The sequence below is a fragment of the Fukomys damarensis genome, unplaced genomic scaffold (genome assembly GCF_012274545.1).
Source record: "Fukomys damarensis isolate Sample0158 unplaced genomic scaffold, DMR_v1.0_HiC HiC_scaffold_22, whole genome shotgun sequence".
Taxonomy (NCBI): domain Eukaryota; kingdom Metazoa; phylum Chordata; class Mammalia; order Rodentia; family Bathyergidae; genus Fukomys; species Fukomys damarensis.
The window spans coordinates 24,574,071-24,595,624 of record NW_022900934.1 but is presented as its reverse complement, the minus strand read 5'-3'; the positions used below and the strand labels follow the sequence as shown (position 1 = coordinate 24,595,624).

The following is a 21,554-nucleotide window of genomic DNA, read 5'->3' as shown; positions in this document are numbered from 1 at the left end:
TTTTGGTACTGGGGACTGAACTTGGGACCTTGGTTTGTAAGGCAGGTGTAGTGCCACTGAGCTAAATCCCTGGCCCTACTTTCTTTTTTTTTTTAAAAAAAGACAGTCTCTGCAGTTCAGGCTGGCATTGTACTCACTGTGTAGCTGGCCTCAAACTGGTGGCAATCCTGCCTTGCAATCCTGCCTTACCTTCCTGAACGCTGGGGTTACAAGCATGTGCCACCACACCCAGCTCTTTTTTTTTTCCTAAGACAGTGAATTGAAAATGAGAAGTTGAATTCTCTTCTCACAGGTAGAATGTGGCTCTTGATCAAAAATACTCAACTAACCTTTACTTTGTCACTTCCTAGCAAGCCACAGTTGGTGACAGGCAGTGGAGATGTTAAGAGGTTGGTGTTAATATGTGGGATGTACAGCCTGATCTTTGATCTACGGTCCACTTTTAACCAAACAGTATCTTAACTGAAATACCGTAAAGGGATAGGGTCACTCCTGAGCATCCGCTTTGAGCATGAAGTTAAAAACTGGAGTTGAAACTACCAACATAACTTCTTTCTAATCTTTCACCAAGCTGTAAAGTCACATGCCTTCCCCTAGGAAGTCCCAGAAGTACAGAAGTGAACAAAACACACATAATGTACACACAAAAGCGCCAGACTGCTAGTTAGACAAGAGGCACTGATCCTTGCTTTATTCACACAATATTATCCAAAATTGGGAATCCTGTGGTGTAGATACAAAATAAAGAAAACAGGGTCATAAGCAGCAGCTGGGCTCATCATGGCAGTGGTGGCAACTCCAGTATGGAGTGTTCTCAGGAAGACCTACTTAATTGAGGGAAGCCTCCCTCCACCACTTCACAGCCAAAGTACCTGGCAACACTGGCCTATATTTTAAAATTAAAGGTCACAGTGATTAAAAACAAGGTGGTAAAAGACACTTGGGGATGAGCAACTGCTGCTAAGCCACTTAGTATGAACAAAGTGGCACCAAAGAGGGAGAAGTACTGTGTATGCCTTATCAACTAAGCAGGTGCACAGACCCACAGGACAGCCTTCTCCCCTAGGTTCCAATAAAGAATACCTTTCCAGGAGGTCATCAGGAAACAACTGGTGGCACCACAAACACCACACAAGCAAAATTATCTCGATTTCTCAGTCACATTCAAAGTTCCTTTAGTACAGAAAATAGAAAAGCATTTATGGTAGGGCCTTTTGAACCCAAAACACAAGGTTGGAGAAAAAAGCTGCTGCTAGTGTCACCATTTAGGCTTTCAGAGTTGTGTGTACTGTACACGCTGTACCACTTCATCACCAAAAAGTCACCCAACTAGTGTATCAGTTACAAGACAGAGGCCAGGAAAACTCTGAGAAGGGTACCTAGCACCTTGTATTTCTCTTATAGAGTAACAGCTGGAAGGAAGACTTGGCAGAGAGGTAGTAGCAACAATCCTCACATAAGAAAAAAATCAAACCTATGTAGTCGGATAGTGAAAACAGGCAGTTGTCCCAGATCTTACGTTCCAACCACCCTTTCGTGGGAAACCAGGTCTGTTAGCCTTGTATCTCAGAAGCTGAGAAGGAATAGTGGCTGTCCAATTAAAGTGCTTGCCAATAATACAGTTTTTTCAGGAGAAAGGTACGGTGTGACCTTGCCAGAGCATAGGCACAAACTTGCTTATTGCTGAATTCACTAAGCACATTTTTTATAAAGAAAACTGAAGGACAAATCAAATTGAAAGAATCACTGTTATAATAACTTTAATTTATCTTGCGTTTTACAGAAGTCTATGAACGATTAAAAAAGCACCTCCTTACCCCATCATGTTTCTCTGACAGTTGTTAGAGTAGGCAATAAGTATGTCAACAGCTTGAGCATCGGCAAGGATTTCAGATCAGCCAACCACTCGCCAAAGAACTTGGCAGCTTTTCTATCTTGTTTTTAATACAATGATATATCCATTCTGATGGTAAACCTGTCCAGCCAATTCCTCAGAACACGCTTTGCAAAATCAGTGGTGTGATTAGCAAATTAGTTAGCTTTGGCACGGAGCTGTGCTCGTTTGCCTGTGACAGCCTGGAAGCCAGTTTTGATACTGGCAACAGAGCATCGAGAATGACAAGTTTCACACTGTAAGAAATAGAGCCGGGTGTCCTTCTGCAGAATTGTGTCCGGTGATCGGCATGTATGACAAGTGACATATTCCTCTGTAGGAAAAGCAACACAAAGCATTACCTGGTAGCCACACTAAGGCAGAGATTTCTTTTTTGGGGGGGTACTGGGGATCAAACTCAGGTCCTTGCACTTGTGAGGCAGGTGCTGGAACCAGTAGGTTAAATACCTGGCCTCAAGGCAGAGATTTCTACCCTTTGAAATATATCTCCACTGAACTCTATTTGGTTTTCTTTTCTTTTTTTTCTGGTAGCAGGGACTGAACTCAGGACCTGCATTTGCCAGTCAGGTGCAGTATCACTGAGCTACATCCCCAGCCCTCCACTGAATTCTACATCCAGGCTCACATGAGTTTACTTGGACACCCAGAATAGGGAAGCTTACCTAAACTTAACTATTCTAACAGTAAAAAAAACCCTAAGCTGTCTGCTGTAATGCTCAGGCACTAAAATATGAGTTCAAAAAAAGGACTCCAAATGCCTCAGGATGAAGGGAAGCTTGCTAGTTACCTATTCTTAGTTCTGTTGACAGGAGAGCCACTCAAAGGGAACTTACTAGTCTGCCTAGGTGGAAACAAATACAATTTTAAGAGATTAAGACAATGAAAGGGGGCCAGAGCACACCTGAGTCACAGGCAGGTTTCTCTGACTTGACCTTCAGCTCCCGAAATAACCAGCAGGCTCAATCAACTGGGCCTTCCAGGAAGCCCCCTTTCTTGCATCCCTAATCCATACCCCGCTTTTCCTTCACTATTATTTTTCCCAGTCATTTTTAAGGCTTGCCTTTTCAGGCTCATAAACAGCTTTCCCCAAAACACTGCAGCCTAGAGTATTATAATGAAATTATGTACTTACTGATATATCTTCTTAAGACATTTTCTATCTGTTTCTGTTGGAATCTTCCTTTGATTACAAGTTGGTTATTGCCATCTATAGAACCACTATGAAAGAAAACAAAACATACTGCCATTATTTTTTCCAAAAGGAATAAAATTGCAGCACCTTCACATTTAATGATTTTAAAGTTCATCTAATGGTGTACGATAAGTTCTAGGATCAGTCTGCCAGACTGTCTGGTCTGTCTCTCTAAAGTCTCTGGCAGTAATGGAGATTGAACCTAAAAGTTTCTGTACTAAGCCACACCTCCAGTCCTTTTTCATCTCTTATTTTGATACAAGGTCTCACTATATTACTAAAGTGCCCAAAATGGAGCTGAATGTACAATTCCCCTGCCTCAGCTTCTCAGAGTACTGTGATTAGAGATTTGTACGTCTAATCCAGCTTCAAATTTTATTTTTATTTCACTGTGTAGTTAAGACTGACCTGGAACTCACTATGTAGCCCAGACTGGTCTCGAACTCACAGCGATCCTCCTGCCTCAGCCTCCCGAGTGCTGGGATTACAGGTGTGCACCACCACTCCCGGCCCTAGTTCTTAACATTAAATCCAATTTCAACCAATCATGTTGCCAACGATGAGACTTACAATTGTCAGTCTAAAACAAACTGTGCATGACAGCCCATATAATTCCCCCCAAAAAACAAACTGCATTATCAGGTGCAAATCAAGCGAGAGCCTTAAGTATAAAAATATTAAAGGAAATAGCTATATATATATCTCCTAGAACTCACTACATAGCCAAGGTTGGCCTTGAACTCAGAGCAATCCTCCTGCCTGAGCTTTCTGAGTGCTGGGATTACAGGTGTGTGCCACCATGTCCAACTGACAAGCACTCTTCAGATAGCAAGACTCTGTGCTAAACATTATCATCTGCTAAAAACTACAAATCATAAAGTAAAACAATGAATTTTAGGCAGAGTTAAATTTGTATTTTATTGTAAAAGTCATCTATATCCTCTCCTATGGATCACCTTTAACTACAAGGATTTAGTATCATCCTCTGTGGCCTGTAATCCTTAATCTCCAGGCCACACTGATTCTACTGTAGGAAATTTTGTATTCATTGGCAAAAGAAATGCAATTTTCTCAATCCTAAAATATTTAATCTATTGACAAAAGTCCATGGGTCAAACTTATTATAATTTATCCTACCTCCATAAAAAACACTGCTAAATGATTTGAGCATTTACATTTAAAGACCACAATTCTAGCTAGGTATGGTAGCGCACACCTGTAATCCCAGCACTTAAAAGGCTGAGTACAGGAGGACTGCTGTGAGTTCAAGGCCAGCCTGGCCCACATAGTGAGTTCAAGGACAACCTGAACTACAGAGTAAGAACCTGTTTTAAAAAACAAAAAAGGGTTGAGGATTTCTCAGTGGTTCTACCACATGCCTTGCAAATGAAAGGTGCCGAGTTCAATCCCCAGTACCAAAAACAAAACAAAAAAAGAAAAAATACCCCAATTCTACAGCAGAGCTTTCATATCCAACATGGTCAAGTATACTTCTTAACACAATAAACATAGCAAATTCCAACTGTTAAGTTTTAAGAGTACAGGAAAAGCACAGAATACCTTAATTATCTTTGTACTGCTGGTGAGGCAGAGGTAATTAAGCCCTGTAAGAACTCAAGCTCTTGAAAACAGCCCAACTGCCCATAAACTGGAGACTGGTTAAAGATTTTTTTTAATGGAATATTACTCAGCCATAAAGAATGAGAAACTAGAGATATTTATAGCTAAGTGGATGCACATTGAGACCATACTCTTAAGTGAAATTAATAAGACATACATGTGTAAATAGTTTCTCTGGTATGAAAAACTAAAAATAAGGAACAAAATGTATAACTGATAATTGTGTAACAGGAAGAAAAGGCCTAAAAGAATAGGGGAAGTAGGAGGGGTATCAGAAAGGTAAGAAGGCAAAAGAAAAAATTATGAAAAAAGGAAAAGCATGGAAGCCGTATCTTTGTACACAAGGAAGGGTGGGGAGGGTAAAAAATAAGAAACCAAGATAAATCATGTAAAGGTGTAAGATCCCAATGATGAAAGTAACTATATTATACACCTAAAATGTACCAATAAACAACAACAACAACAACAAAAGCTCAAGCTCCAGAGACAGGTATACTTAACCTTATATACTGACTGCACCACTAACTACCCACATGACCTACAACTTCACTAACCCTGTTTCCAAATCTGAAGCAAAGATAGTATGTTCTACTTCATGGGCTGTTGCAAAGATTGTGATAATACTCAAAATAACACTTGAGACAATACCCAGCATAAAACAGGTGCTTAATATGTGTTGTCATTATGACCTAAGTCTACATCATATTAATATTTTTAAAGCGATTATTTAGCTTCCTGCTTATAGTAATCAAACTCCTCAGCCTGGGCTCTATTGAGATCCTGGCTTTCCTGAATGGAAATGGACAGGTTCAGTGCCTTCGAAAGGTGAGCCTGAAGACGGGGAAGACGCTATTTAATCTTGAATCTTTGTCTCAATGGTTTCTCCTATACCACTCATTAACTTAAAAGACCTATTTCTTTTTTTTTTTTTGGTACCTGGAATCAAACTTAGGACCATGAGCTTGCAAGGCAGGTGGCAGAACCACTGAGTCAAATCCCTAGCCCAAAAGACCTATTTTTTCAATGGCCTCTTACCAATTTAGAAAAGAAAATTCTGGTCAGGTGTGGTGGTGCACGCCTGCAATCCCAGCACTCAGGAGGCTGAGGCAGGAGGATTGCTGGGAGTTCGAGACCAGCCTGGGTTACACAGTGAGTTCCAGGTCAGCTCAACTACATAGTGAGACCCTGTCTCAAAAAAAAAAAAAAAAAAAAAAAGAAAAAACAAGTGCGTGCCATGACAAAAAAAAAAAAAAAAAAAAAAAAAAAAAAAATGCTAATAAACATGGAAGTACCCGTTCTACTACTCATTTTCAGATTAGAGTTTGTCAAACTAAGAGGCTCTTAGACAATGTCCACTATTACTTACTGTACATAAATGCAAACAGTTTCTCACCTTGTACCCAATTCTGCCAATAAAAATGCAAGGAGATGTTTGGGCTGACGATGTAATCTAAAAGGCAAAGTCAAGCACATAAGTTTTATCTTTCCTGGAAATCTAACCAAACTTCTAAACAACCATCCTGTTCACTATTTCCATCTGTGAATACTCAACTATTCAGTGAATTTCAGTGCACAGTTCATTTAAACTGGGCTGATACTATATAATACATTTATATTGCAATGCTTATAAATAGTATTACTTTCTATTCACAAACATATACATGAGTAAGTACATGAAAACATGGCACAAGTAAATACTAACTTTAGAGGACAGTATTGTCGCCTGAGAAGGAAAAAAAAAACTCAGAGACACAAAGGTGTCCTTAACTGTAAAACATTTTAAAGAGATCTGAGAGAAAAAAAAGAGCGCTGAAGTAAATGTGTCAAAATGTAAATATACACTAAACTTAAGCAATGGGTATTTGGACCTTTATTATGCTAATCTCTACATATTCCCTATTAGAAACCATTTATCTTTTTAAAGTAGAAAAAATATATTTATTTCATGGTAGCACAACAGCCTCTCTTAATGGTAGATTTCGTTATTTTTCATTTTTCTTACAATTTATTTTCTAATGAGCATGTATTACTATTGACATCAGCAAAAAAAATTCCTAGGATATTTTAAGTAATGCCTGTAAGTAATGAAAGTAAGTAGCAGTCATTCTTGTAGGTCAGTATGAACTGATTTTCTCATCTCTTGATACTATGCCAATAAGCTCAGGACCTATGAACTGAATGAACTGAAATTTGACCTCCCTCAAGTTAAACCCTACACTCATGCATTTTCTTTTTCTACCTGTAGTAAAGTCCAAAATAATGACATCTTTAAAATACCATTTAGAATCCGGTATTTAGAATGGAGGGTCTCCATTGACCAACTTACAGTTTACAGATATCTGTAAAGTTGACAAAAGAAGTTTTCTTGGTTCCTACTCGAACAACCTGTGGAGGTTTCATGACAAATTTTCTTTTCTCTCCAGCAACCATATCTGGATTCTTTTCCCTCATGATGTTGAACACTCGATTCAGTAGCTGTAGGGATAAAGTTATATTCAAGCACATTCTTAGAGCAGGAGTATAACATTCCCATTCGAGTCAATCTGCTTTACTACATCATATTTCACTTTTTACTAAATACACATATGCATCACTATATGTTCTGATGTGGCTTTAAGGCAGGTACTCGCCATCAACCAGGATCTGGCCCATTATGGATGCTCAAGGATTCTTTGTTCTAAGTTAAATTAATGAGTTAGCCCCCAAAACTAATTTTAAACTAATTTTGCTGTTTTTATGGAAAGTATATCATACATGGAAAAAATTTAGAAAAGCCCAAACAAACTCCAGACTATCATGGCTCCTCTGCATCTGTTTGACCATCAATCTGTAACTCAGTAGCCCTTAAAATTTACAGAACAATGTCTCTTGCTTTCTTTTGAGTCCTGGTGAACAGCTTGGTGCCTTCTCAAAACAGAATTTATCTTACCTCTTCATATGTGTAGTCTCTCTCTGATCCTGCCCAAGCAGGGCCTGTCTGGTTACTGAATGAGATACCATCATCTTTTTTGCTGTCTTCATCTTCTAAAGCTACAATAACAAAGACTGTAAGAATAAGGGGAGGGGCCTGGTATGGTAATGGGATGGGGGTACTAGAGAAATAAAAGCTTCAAAGATACTTGTTTTCCTCTTCACAGTGGCTTCTCAACAGCCTTGAATGTAAAGGACCTAAGCCTTACAAACAAACCTATTTTCCTTAAAGACAGGATGTTCTGACTTTCATAAAAAAATTCCTGATAGTGACACACCAAAATGTTTTACTTTTCTTTCATTCTTTTGAGACGGGGTCTATGTAATCCAGACTGCCCTTATACTTGCTATGTAGCCCAGGAAGGCCTTGAACTTTATTGAGATCTTTTTGCCTCAGCCTCCCAAGTCCTGGGATTACAGTTACAGACTTGTGTCACCATGCCAGCTCTGACACATTTCTTGATTTAAAAAACATAAAATAATGGATTTGTGTTAATAATAATCCTGATACATGAAAATAATGTATTATCTTAATCAGAAGAAGGAGTACTATCTTGAAGCACTTAAGAAATTTCCACATCCTGAAAAGCTCATCTATTAGGCTGGGCAGGTGGTACATGTCTATAATCCCAGGATTCAGGAGGCTGAGGGAGTATCGCCATGAGTTCAAAGCTAACATGGACTACATAGTGAGTTCAAGGCCAGCCACAACTACACAGTCAAAATCCTGTCTCAAAAAAAAAAAAAAACGGACCACCTGCTGTTGCCTAGTTTTTTAAAATCCTTACAGCATTTATAAACTATTAAAACTGTATTTACAAATTTTCAAACATTAAACTTTGACTACCATTATCAAGTTAAGAATTACATTTTCATAATTGTGTCACGCTATAGAAGCAGCAGAAAAAATTTTTTTTCTTTTGTAATGAGACAGGGTCTTGCTTTTTTATGTAGCCCAAGCTAGCCTCGAACTTGAGTCATGATCCCCGCCTCTGCCTCCTGAGTGCTGGGATTAGAGGTGTAAACCACCATGCCTGGCAAGAAAAAAATTTTTAAGACCACCTCCAACCCCAATCAAGGGTTAAGTAACCTAGGAACAAGATGCTGAGTCCACAGTACTACCTTCTTCTTTTTCTAGTATTTCATCCTCATCTGGGAACTTGACATTCTTCTTTTTCTTCTTTTTATTGCCAAGCATAATATCAAGGTCATCTTCTGGTTCAGCTGGCTCTTGGGTATCACTTTCAATCTTAAGATCCTAAGAAATTGAGATAATTCTCAGCATTTTGATACTGGGACTATTGTTTTTCAAAATGGCATGGGCTCATATTATTGGGAGGGGACCCAAATATTTAAAGGTACAGATTTTTTTTAAAAAAATTCCTCTTATGAGGTGAGCAAAAATAGTTGAGATTCTGTCATTTAAATTGTGAAATCTTTGAGATACTTTTGTAGGACTGTTCCCCCTCTTTTATCTCGTCAATCTTCAAGCTTGGGATGGGAATCTTATAATTATCATCTGTATTTCCAAACCAGACTACTATCAAAATCACTTGAGGAAACTAAAAGATTCTTAAACAAGTTTCTAAGCAAATATGACAAAGTGGGAGGGATTTCTTCTGACACTATGTATGAGGTGTTTTCTACAGCATTTTCCAATAACAACCAGGTGTCTTCCAATTCAATTCTGACACTACCTACAATTGTCAGACTATACAAAGGCTCAGTTTCATAGTTTAAGGGCTCTCACTTCAGATGCCAGTATCAAGTATCAAGTCTCAAAGTTACCCACATTTTTGTCTATCTTGGCTGTAATTTCAGTCTCATCCCCCAATTCAATAATTTGCTAAAATGACTCAAGAGAACCCAAGGGACAGCCAGAGAGATGCGTACAACAAGGTATGGAGGGTGAGGAGCTGGGAGTGAGCTGAGGAGGGCAGGTGTGTCTCCAGGTCCACCACCATCTCAGCATCTCAATGAGATCACCAACCTGGAAGCTGACTGAATTCCATCACCTCGGGTTTCATTTACAAAGGTATGACCAATGAAATCACTGGTCACTAGCAATTGAATTCAATCTCCAGAACTTTCATATCTCAAGGTGGCAAGGGTCATAGAAAGTTCCAACCTCTAATCATGATCTGGTATTCTGACCAACCCCATCTTGAAGCTATCAAGGGCCTCCCAATCAAAGCTTCTTAATATACAAAAGTCACTCATTACTTGTACAGAGCTCCCTGTCCCACACATGCTGTCAGTATCACCAACAACTGGTATCTGTATTTTGTGTGCCTACATCAGAAACTACTGTAACAATGGCTACAGTAATTTCAGAAATGTTACTGGTAAAAAGGCTGAAATAGGGGTAAATCAAGCTCAGATTTGGGATCCCAAATCTAGCTGTGTAGTCTTGGTGCTATACTAATCAGCCCATGATATTAGATACCATACATAAAAGAAAACATATTGACCTATTCTCTAAAATGAGTTAGAAAAAGAGAAACTTGCCAATGCTGAAAACAAATTGGCACACATCAGCCAGCTCCTACTCCTACACTCTTTATCTATTTTATCCCAGTAAGACCTACATCCAAACTGAGGCCAAAACACAGAGAAAGGCAGAAAATAGCAAAAAGTATTTTTCTAAGTGGCTCAAAATCCCTGCAATGGTCAGAAATCCAGATGGGAGAGCAATCCAAGACCTTGAAACATTTCAAATGATGCCACCGCCTTGCCTATGACCAAGATACTTGTAATAATATCCTTTTATACTATGTCTTCAGCAGCAGGGAAAAAAAGCATCCATACACTTAACAAAAATGAAGCTTTTCAGTGATTCTTCAGGACAAAAGCTACTGGAAGAATCAACGAACAAATCTTTGTTAATTCCTATGGCATTTCTCTGATGTGTCACTTTGTTACCCAAGATGTTTAAACCCTATTGGTTCTAAGCACTTCTACTTTCTGAATTTCTCTACAAAATCAGAATAACCCAAACAGGGAGAACAAAAACAGGGAGAGAACAGATAAAATCATTTTGTTGTAAAGGATTCTATATTATCCCTGAACTAAAATATCTCTAAAACCGAAAAATCTTTATCATTACTTTAGCAATTTGTACACAATCCCTAACTTACTATAATCACCCATATGCATTTGTACTTTATCAAAATCATGACACTGTTTCCAAAACTCAATGTATAAATTTATTGCTCTCTATGGCTACTCCTTAATTACTTGAGTTTGAGCAATCGAGCATTTATCAAAGAAAAATTTCACAAAGTATAACATGGGATGTTTGGTGTATGTCACCGTTCTTTCTCTGAACATCAAACACACACACACACACACACACACACACATACACACACCTGCTATATGCTAGGTTTTAAAGATACGTGGACTCTGCTAAAGTGATTCCTACACTGGGTATTTTAAAAGGTAACTGTCAGGAAGGAAAGAACACTTTTAGTTTCTTCTTCCTTCAGCCATCCACTCTCCCATTCACCTACCCACCCACATTCCTATTCAAGAGAATTCTGGAAATAATGCAGTAGCAATATAATCACAGGGTCTCAAGTCCCTGCAACATCAGAGAACGCCACTGAACTAGCCCAAGTGTTCTGGTTTGCCTTAATGGCTACGCTGTCATCGGCTGCCAATTAACACAGGCTGGGTAGGGTTCACTCTTCGATGCTTCCAACAGTCTACCACTGTTACACAAGATGTCTCACTTACAGAAATCTCTCCTCAGTCAAACAATCTCAGTATGGTTAAGGACAATGAGCATTTTATGATCATCTTAGTAGCAAACAATATATAAAACTTAAACTTACATTCCTTAAATTATAATCTTTCAGATAACTAGTCAGATACACGCCCAAGAAAATGACCTTAATAGTGGTGATTCAAGTGATTAACAAAAGCAAAAGTACTAAGATATGAGACAAGGAGGAGACAGCCATTCGCAACATTTTAAGAGGTCAAATTTTACCTTCAACAAGAAAGCAATACTACCTTTATACCCTCTTCAGCTTCATCAATATCAAATATCTTTTTTGTTTTTTTCTTCTTTTTCTTTTGATTAAAGAAATTCAAGTCATCTAGATCATCAGAAGCATCTAAAAAGACAAATTAAATATTATCAGTTATTAACATCTAGCAGAAAGCAAAGAATCAAATTATGTGACTTATTAAGCCACCAGAAAAAAGAGATCAGGTATTAATATTAATTATTAATTAGTATAGTAGTCCTTCCACATCTCAAAGGTTACAGATCCAAAAAACACTGATAGATCAACTTTAAGCTTTCTAGAAAAATCTGGTTAGAAGACCATGTTGAGAGTATTTGGTAATCTTACTGTCATTTCTCATTGTTTCCAAGACAAAGAGAGTCTTAACACAATTTCCAAGACTACTCGGCTGTATCTGTTCACTTCTACCTACCACTGCCTTCCAAGCCCCAGATCTCAATCCCTGGCTCCGCCCCTACTGAACTACTTACAGTTCCTAGTGCACTGCGCATGTAGTCTCTCACCTTCAAGTCTTGCCATAGACCTTATCACACAGCTCTTAACCTTCATCTCACAGATCTTAGCTAGAAGTACTTCCATAAAGACACCTTCTAGAAGCTTATAAGTGGTACCTCTTTCCACGATTCTGGTCACAAACCAAACTGGTCAAGAACTAAATCAAATTTAATGGTTAGGTTTAATGCTGACCATACAGGGAAATTTAATTCGGTTCTTTTCAATTCAGTTTGCCTATGGGAAATAAATGCCTCTGAACCTAATTTATATTGACTATAAGGCTGTTGGGATAGAACTAACATTCACTGAGCAAATAACCCCTGTGGAAAGAATTAAATTCATGAACCAAGGTTGTAATTGGGTTAGATGCTCACATTACGTCTTGACGACCCCAACTGCTACTCCCTTGCCTGTCTATCTCCCTTCTAGATACCAACTGGATAATCCTTGCTCAACTAACTCCTGGTGCCAGGCTCAGTATTTTACTGAGTCAATCATCATGTAAATTATTTCACATTCATTAAAATAAAGCTGCAAAGTAAATATTTGGTGTCACTGAAAAATACAGTGAATGCTTTTTAAAAATTATAGTAACAGACACATCACTGTTAACCCCCCTCAAAATACTCCCTCTCACTTTGAACACACTGATCCCATTGTCCTTGCCACTTGCTGAAGCAGTTCTGGAAGTCTTTCATGTGTGTCTTTAGTTGTGCTGTTGTGACTGCCTCCATGTCCCCAGTAGATTCAAAATGTTTACTTTCAGAGCCATTTTGACTTTGGGGAAGAACCAGAAGTTGCATGGTGCCAGATCTGCTTAATTAGGTGAGTGAGGACGTGTGTAATGTTTTCACAAGCCTGCATTTTAGTTGCATATCATTCAGCAGCAGAATTCACCATATTTTTTATCACACCTTATAAAGGCAAAAGATTTCCAGAACTGCTTCAGCAAGTGGCAAGAACAATGGGATAAGTGTGTTCAAAGTTAGTTTTCCTGTAATGAGTTTAAAGTTTTTAACATTCACTTTTTTTTTTTTGAGACAGGGTCTCACTATGTAGTTGAGACTGACCTGGAACTCACTGTGTAGCCCAAGCTGGTCTTGAACTCACAGCGATCCTCCTGTCTCAGCCTCCTGAGTGCTGGGATTATATAGGCGTGTGCCACCACGCCCGGCTCATTCACTGTGTATTTTGATCACAGTGTGTGTGAAAATCTGTGAAAGTATCTATCATGAATGAGTAATAATGGGTTTTGTTCAGTAACTTTTTCATTTGCTCTACTATGTTGTATACTAATACTTTAGGATCCCCTACTACAAAATTTCTCAAGGAACTATTTATGAATTCACTTTATCCCTTTTCCTTTTTTGTGGTTGGGATTGTAAGTGCTCTACCACTGAATAACATCCTCGGCCCTTTTAAATTTTTATTCATTTTGAGACAAGAGTTTTGCTATGTAGTTCAGGTTGGCCTTGAACTCATTATGTAGCTGAGGGTAGCCTTGAACTCATGGTGATCCTCAGCCTCCCAAGTGCTGGGATTACAGGTGTGCACCACAACATCCGGCTCCTCAGCCCTTTTAAAATTTTGGTTTGAGGCAGTATCTGGGTAAGTAGCCCAAAATAGCCTTGAACTTGCTATCCTCTTGCCTCAGCCTCCAGGAAAGCTAGGATTATAGGCATGTTCCACCACACCTGGTTGATTCTATCTTATTACAAATGAAATTATTTATTTTCCAAGTTTGCTTCAAAAATATACAAGAAATTAACATGGTTATTTGCTCAATGAATGCTAGTTCTATCCAAACAGTCTTATATTCAATATAAATTAAGTTCAGAAGCATTTATTTCCCATAGTCAAATTGTGCCTATGTTGGAGCAACACTAACATAAGTGAAAAAGCTGGGGCCTAATTCCAAACATTTTAGAGTATAATATTAATCTCTCATATACATTTTCAGAATTGCTAAAACAACCCACCCCTTCAACCCCCACCCCAAAGAACAAAAACTAAAAAACCTGCCTATCTTGATCCTATTTCTTTCTGCCTACTCCCAAAGACAACCTCTATTAAAGTTGGAAAAGAGACCTGACAAGTTAGACTAGAAAATCAGCCCTGAAATGAATGATGAGATTTTGTCATGTCTGCAACTTGTGAACTCAGTGGGGATTTTCCTGCAACAAACCTATCAGAAATCCAGCAAGGTCCAGTGCACACAGACTGCTGATGGCCTCCACATCACTAGAACACCCTCAACAGGCTAAAAGGCCCCTTCATGTACAGAATCTAAACCACTGAAGGAGCCAAGGCTCCCAGGATAATAGTGACTCTGACATTAACTACTTGCCTTTCTTCCTACTATCCTCTTCATCAGCTTCCACATCTTTGTCCTCAGCTGGTTCTGGCTCCACTTCTTTTGTTTCTGAGGGCTGGGTTTCTTCTGTCTGGGCATCCCCTTCCTCATCTAACATAAAGGGCTTCTTCTTCTTCTTTTTCTTCTTGCTCATAGTAGGATCAAAAATCATCTATTTAAGACAGTAAGAAAGACCAAATGATTCTTCTTAATAATGCTCATATTCCAAAGATGCTTTATACTCAAGGCATACTCTGAAAGAGTATCTGATGCATTAAAAAAACAAAAATAATTTTATAAAAATAAAAAATAAATTGTACATCAATCTTCCTTATGTTACTAAATATGAGACGTGACAGGAGTGTCAGCATGAGTAAGGTACAATAAGATACAGCATCACTTTTAGTTTCATCTGCAAATTTGAACATTCTCAATGAATAATGGAATTGAGGAAAGTACAGAACCTCAGCAACAACCTATGTTACAACTCTTACTTTTTGGATGGCAAATGCCAAAGCAGGTTATGAACATTTTATTCAAGTTTGGTAAAACCAGGGTTGCCAAAGGAGACTTGTTATTTGATCTGATATTTCAAAAATTTTAGGGCTGGGGATTTAGCTCAATGGTGCCACTACCTGCCTCGCAAGCACAAGGTCCTGAGTTTGATCCCCAGTACCAAAAAATTTAAAAAAAAAAGTTTAGTCTAAAGTTCAGACAAATCTTAACCTTTAAGGAAGTTCTTTCATACAGAAAATCTCTGATTAAGAAAAACTTCTACAGAAACTCTTACTGTTCTTTGATTGTGGAATGTGAAAAGTTCTCAGGTTATTTTATCTAAATGTGCACAACAGAATGAAGAAAATATTTCTAATTATAGACTGTTTTTGCAATGACCACTTGAAAAAAACACAGATATTTTAGACATAATAGTTTAAAATTACCAGGCAGACACTTGATAGAGCAGAAAGAGTAGCCTTTTTGTTCTTATTGTTTGGAGCAGGGTCTTGCTATGTAGTTCAGGCTGGTTTTAAACTCACTATATACCTCAGGCTGGCCTCAAACTCACAATGATCCTCCTGCCTCAGCCTCCCCAAATGCTGGGATTACAGACATGTGCCACCACACCCACCAGAAAAGTTTTAAAGTCAAACAATTGGATTCAGGTCCCAAGTATTTTATCTCTGAGCTTCTTAACAATCTTTGCTCACATTTAACCTGGTTTAAATTTTGCGTTTTGCCCATTGATTTGCTGCGAGCTGTATAGTAATTAAAAGGACTAGTCCAGACAAGCCTGGGCTGGGCTTCATAGTTATTTCAAGGCCAGTCTGAACAAGACCTGGTCTCAAAAAACCAAAAAAATGGGCCGGGGATTTAGCTCAGTGTTTCTGCCACCTGCCTGGCAAGTGCAAGGTCCCAAGTTCAATCCCTGGTATTAAACCCATTGATTTGCTGCGAGCTGTATAGTAATTAAAAGGACTAGTCCAGACAAGCCTGGGCTGGGCTTCATAGTTATTTCAAGGCCAGTCTGAACAAGACCTGGTCTCAAAAAACCAAAAAAATGGGCCGGGGATTTAGCTCAGTGTTTCTGCCACCTGCCTGGCAAGTGCAAGGTCCCAAGTTCAATCCCTGGTATTAAAAACAAACAAACAAACAAGCAAAAAAACAAAAAACACACACACTTTTCTGCCACCTGCCTGGCAAGTGCAAGGTCCCAAGTTCAATCCCTGGTATTAAAAACAAACAAACAAACAAGCAAAAAAACAAAACACACACACACACACACACACACACAAAAAAATCCTGGCTCATACATGTATTACTATGCCTCATATGTAAAATTATAAAATAAAGATTACTAAAACCAAACCAGACAAGGTTAAAGGATAAAGTCAGTAAATAAACACTTGCAATTATAATTTATATAAATATTTATAGTTTATATAGCATGGTATTTGATTTCTCCAGCCATATCATGAAACTCTCAAAAAAATTCATTATAATTAACTTAAGATTTCTTTATGTTCCAAGTACATTATTTAAACTAAGCTAAACTGAAACAAAAGTATAAAATGGAATAAGGTAAAGTAGTATCCTCACCCAGGAGAGAAGTATCTGCATGGCATTCTAGAAGTTCCTCATTTCAAAGTTATTCTGTCTTACTTAGTGAGCATCTAGTTGTGTAAATGAATAATTCTGAAATGCAGTCAGTCTGGAGAACATTAACTTGGAAACAAAGAAGCATTCCTACCATAAAAGAGACAGGCAGAAGGAGGACTCCGGCACATTCACACTGCTGACCTACTACTGAGTCTTAGTTTACCCTCTACAAGGAGCACTGCAATCTGTTCCAGGGAGCCAGCCACAGTTCATCCTCATTCTTGAAAGAGAAAGACTTGGCAACAGGACAGCACTCCAGGCACTTTAAATTTGGTTCTGGCAGGCCTAACAATCCATTTATTGCATTTTTTCGAGCATCAGGTTCCCTAAAATATTAACTGCCCTTTAACTATTATTATTCAGCAAGACAGACCAAAGAAAGGAGAGACCCTGAAACCATCAGAGGACAGCCTCGCGGTTGCATTCTTACCTCTGAAAAACATTCTTATTTGGACATACAGGTAAAGTTAGTTATTCAGTTTTTTTATTTTGTTTTTGGAGGTCTTGCTGTTTAGTTCAGGCTGGTCTTAAACTCATGATGTAGGCTGGCCTCAAATTTGAGGCAATTCTTCTGCCTCAGTTTCCTCGATGCTGGGATTACAGGCATGTGCCACCATACCTGGCAAGATCTACAGGTAAAGTCAGACTGTAGTCTTGTGAAGGATAACAAACATGCAGGAATTATACACTGAAATAATGTCTCTCTTAATTACTATCTCTGAGTACTTTATACTTAACGCTTATATATTTAACATACTCTGCCTCATTTTATTTGCCACAACCCTGCAAAGTAGCTCACAAATACTGAAACCAAGGATCCCAAACCAGCAACCAGAATGGAACTTCTCAAAGTAAAAGGTCATGTCAATCTCAACTAAAATCATGGCTTTTTAAGAATTTCATATCTGACATTCAAATTATCAGATGACTACATCCCAAATGTTTTATGAGTAATTTGGATTTGAGAAACAACTGCTGATGATGCACCTATAGAAAGTTACAGAACCACCTGTTTTGTTTCGTTTTTTTAATCCACAATAAACCATAGTTTCCATTTTCACCTTCTTATATTGGATTGGAGAAGGCAAGGGAAAGGGATACCTGTTAAAATTACCCTGTCAATAGCCTGAAATGCTTTATCAAATTGCCTCCTTCCATCCACTGTACCTCATACCCAGGAGGCTACTCTATAAGACCCACAAAGAAGCATGGCATTGATCTAAAGTTCTTTTCAGTGGTGAAATGCTATGAGCATTTTCATCTTTGGGCAATAGGGTGCTGGGAGATTTTCCTTGCATTCTTCTGTATTCTGTAAACTTTATACAACATACATTCTATTTTTACTCAGATACATTCTTTTTTCTTTTAGGTTAAAGATTCTTTTACAAAAACACCTTATGCTCTGAAAACTGATATTCTGACACCTTGTGAGACCTAGTAGTAGGCAAATCTTAGATAATGGCAATGCTTTAAATAAAGAAATGTAAAAAGTCTAAAAAATTCCAAATGCCTGAAGATTAGGGGATTTATTTTTCCTTACCAAATAGCACTTAAATTTCTAAGATACTGCTTTTTAAAGATTACAGTTCCTCTGGCTTAAAAAAGGCCATGTTTTGCTGAGTTTCTGGCTTAACTGCCAGGTTTAAAAAGAAATGTATGGGCTGGTGGTATTGCTTAGTGTACAGTTTATTCTATGTCAATTATATGTAAGTAAGCTATTTAAAGAAAAAAGAAATATGAAGAAAAAATGAATTACTTTTAAAATAGTAGGCTCTTTAAACATCTATCTTAGCTACTGGTCAGAATAACGTCCACTTCGGGAAGTCCCTAGAAATTTATAGATCACTTCCAAGTACAGGTCCTCATTTGGTCCTTTTAAATCTGTAAAGTAGCCGGAAATTAAGGGATTTACTTAAGAATATTTATCTAGTCAACAGTACTACATGAAACCAGAACCTACATCCCATGCTTCAGACCTCCCTCTACCAGTAACCTCCACCTGCAAGAGTTAAGCCAGAGGCCAGGGTTCTAGGCTCACTAACTTGCTGTATGACCAGAGCCCTACTTTCCTACCTATAAAATGAAGTACTGGTAGACTTACTCGGTGCTAAACTACAAAATACTTTACTGGCTTCCAAAGTCCACTGTTGGAATGCTGTTTCTAACTCTTCTTGACAAAATCCTTTTCATCTTTCAGTCATGTACAGTATTCACATTCCACTTCTCTCAAATCCTGATCCCATTACTAAAAATGATCCCTCTAGCAACCCCCATCATTACTGATGGCCTTATTTCTACTTCCTGTGGCAATTAGACAAATTCTACCTTGCATTCAAGCTGTCTCTTACCTCCCTTTTACATTGAGCACATTACCATAGAAACCATATAGAATAATACCCCACAACCTTGCAGTAAATAAGTACCGTATTTACTAAAAGTTACAAAAAATATGAGGAATAAGTAGAAATAAAACAAGTGTGAAACACTGCCTCTCATAACTTCCGTAATAAAGAAATTTAGAGCAATATCTACTATGACCTTAGAGAAAAGAACCATCTACATCTTCAGACTGTTTCTCCAAGCTAATGTGACAGCCTCCTACTCACCTAGATGGAGGCAATATTGAACAGATCTGGAATTCTACTGGATCTGCCACTTAGAATTTGATTGTGGGCATTACAAAAATGTACACCTTAGTTTGCCCATCTCAAAAATGGGCATAACAAGTACTATCTTTCAGGGTTATTATGAAAAAAATCAAATGAGATTATAGTCCCCTCCAGAATAAATTCCAAATTCCTTACCTCAGTCTTTAAAGTCTTCTGTGAACTAACCAAAAACTACTTTTCAAATCTTCATTCCTTACCTTTAGCCCAACTGGAGAATACTCCACTTTCTGTGAGCTCTTACTGTACTTGCTTTTCTCGACCATTCCTGGCCCAACAAATCAGACCTTCCCACTGCTTGAGAAAATTCTAAGCATCGTTCAGGGCCTATATGAAAAACCAACCCACTATAGCTTCGAACCTCTCCTCCTCTCCGGGGCCCTACAGGCCAAATGAATTATAATTTTTTGTTTTGTTTTGTTTTTTGTTTTTTGTACCAGGGATTGAACTCGGGTCCTTGTGCTTGCGAAGCAAGCCGCGGAACCACTGGGCTGAATCCCCGGCCCATGAATTATAAATTTTTATAAGCTGTGTTTTGGAGTGTTGTTGGGCAAACTCCACCCTCAATGTTAAGGAACACGCTGAGCACAACTGACACCAATTTAATTTTTAAGTGGTTCGACCTTACATGAAGGTAGGTGGGAGCCGGGGGATGGGGGCAGTATCTGAGGAAATTTGCCGCGATCCCAGCTCTGCAACCCGGACTTCCCGCTCACCGTCACTATGAGTCCAGTTAATGGAAGCGCGAGGACTCCGGCCCGGAAACTTTCTGGAAAGATTATTTTTTGAGGCAGAAGGATCTTTCCCTTTGGTCCTTAACTCCCTCACCTCCTCGTCTTACAACAATAATAAAAATGATAATAATAATAACAATAATAATAATATTGCTGCTCCTGCTCAAGAGAAGAAGAGTGGGATACCTCTCCAGAAAGGCCAGCCTACAAAAGTTTTTAACAGGACGCTAGCCGAAGCCGAAGGAGGCTCCTGGAAGCCCCCACGGGGGGAGGCGCCGAATAGGGTCGCCAACCCCAGTCTCGCTCAGTGGAGGCAGCGCCTAGGGTTCAAGCCCCTTCATCGGGGGCCACTCAACGTGTGCTGTCCGTTTCCGAAACAGCGGCCACGGGAGGAAACCAGCCTCAGCGACGACGCCCTGAAGAGAACGGAGTGCGGCCAAATGTGCGGATCCGGAGTCCGCGCCGGCTTCACCGCTCCGGGCTGCCGAGGCCCGGCTGCCCCACATGGCGGCGGCTGGCCGCTAGGCCGCAGGCCCACTTTTCCACACGGGGGTGGGTTCGGCTTCCGGCCTTGGTCCTTAGCTCTGGCGCTAAGCTCAGGCCCTTACCTCATCCCCGGACATGGCTGCAGCTTGAATGGGCTCGGCACGGATGGGAAGTGAGACAGGTCAGCCCCAGACCCCGGCGTAAGCGCTTCTCCTGCCGGTACTCCTCCAAGCACCGCACTAGGCTCTTGCATCAGCGAAAGGGGACGACACCCCGCCCTCCTCTCAAACGCTGGAAGTGCGCCTGCGCAGAATTCTCCGAGGCGCAGGCGCGCGCAAGAGCCAAATTTGCGCGCTTCGTGTGGCGCGAGTTAACAAGCGATCCCGCTATCCCAGGCATGATGGAACTTGTAGTTCGCCTGGAAGAGGCGTGTGACTGCTCTGCAGCAACCCAAAAGTCCGTCGGTCTGTGACTTGTGCGTGGGTGAGTGCGTGCGTGCGTGTGTGTGTGTGGTCTTACCATGCCTCAACCTTTGTGAGATTCTCTATTGCTTGTGAAGCGCTTTTCTAGGCTGTTGGTAGAATGAATTTAAGGCTGTTCACTCCCAACCCGGGGCTTAATGGGTAAGACTGTAATAGGAGCAAGTGGGGTAGGTTTCCCCCATGACCCTGGGGTGTTGTGTTTGAGGAATTCTAGATAGGAGCCGAGGAAGTACATGTCACTAAAGAGATTTTAATTCGTTAGAAATTCAGTGAGTTGGCTTTCTATTTGGAAAGTCGGAAACAAAAAAGTTTTCTCCCTGTATCTCCAAGGGGAGACTGAGGAAGGAAGGCATCGCCTGAGGAGAAACTGCCAGGCAAAACCCTGAGCGTGGTGGCGTATACCTGAAACCTAGCTATTTGGGAGGCTGACGTAGGAGGATTCGACGCCAGCCTGGGTAATTTAGGGTGACC

The 21,554-nt window shown here is 39.5% G+C and overlaps 1 protein-coding gene across 2 annotated transcripts; it reads right to left on the bottom strand.

Annotated features, from left to right (window-relative positions):
• Positions 1 to 680: 680 nt before the first annotated feature.
• Positions 681 to 20,882, bottom strand: Eif2s2 (eukaryotic translation initiation factor 2 subunit beta). Of its 2 annotated transcripts, none has more exons than XM_010628383.3 (9): positions 16,656 to 16,740; positions 14,553 to 14,730; positions 11,694 to 11,797; positions 8,799 to 8,934; positions 7,636 to 7,736; positions 7,033 to 7,181; positions 6,100 to 6,156; positions 3,027 to 3,112; positions 681 to 2,207 (listed from the first exon to the last, which is right to left on the bottom strand). In XM_010628383.3, the coding sequence occupies exons 1-9, from the start codon at positions 16,674 to 16,676 to the stop codon at positions 2,032 to 2,034; spliced, it is 1,008 nt and encodes a 335-aa protein (XP_010626685.1). In that variant the 5' UTR covers positions 16,677 to 16,740; the 3' UTR covers positions 681 to 2,031. The 2 variants fall into 2 exon arrangements, with proteins under 2 accessions (XP_010626685.1, XP_010626686.1); XM_010628384.3 differs by lacking the exon at positions 16,656 to 16,740 and adding an exon at positions 20,724 to 20,882 and having other exon boundaries at positions 683 to 2,207.
• Between the last annotated feature and the right edge of the window lie 672 nt (positions 20,883 to 21,554).

Excerpts from the sequence above, each read along its gene's own strand:
- Eif2s2 (XM_010628383.3), bottom strand. The coding sequence starts at position 16,676 with ATGCAGATACTTCTCTCCTGG. Across the intron at positions 11,798-14,552 it reads AGAGGATAGTAGGAAGAAAG|ATGCTTCTGATGATCTAGAT; the intron begins GCAAGTAGTTAA and ends TTGTCTTTTTAG. Across the intron at positions 7,737-8,798 it reads AATACTAGAAAAAGAAGAAG|CTTTAGAAGATGAAGACAGC; the intron begins GTAGTACTGTGG and ends TTGTTATTGTAG.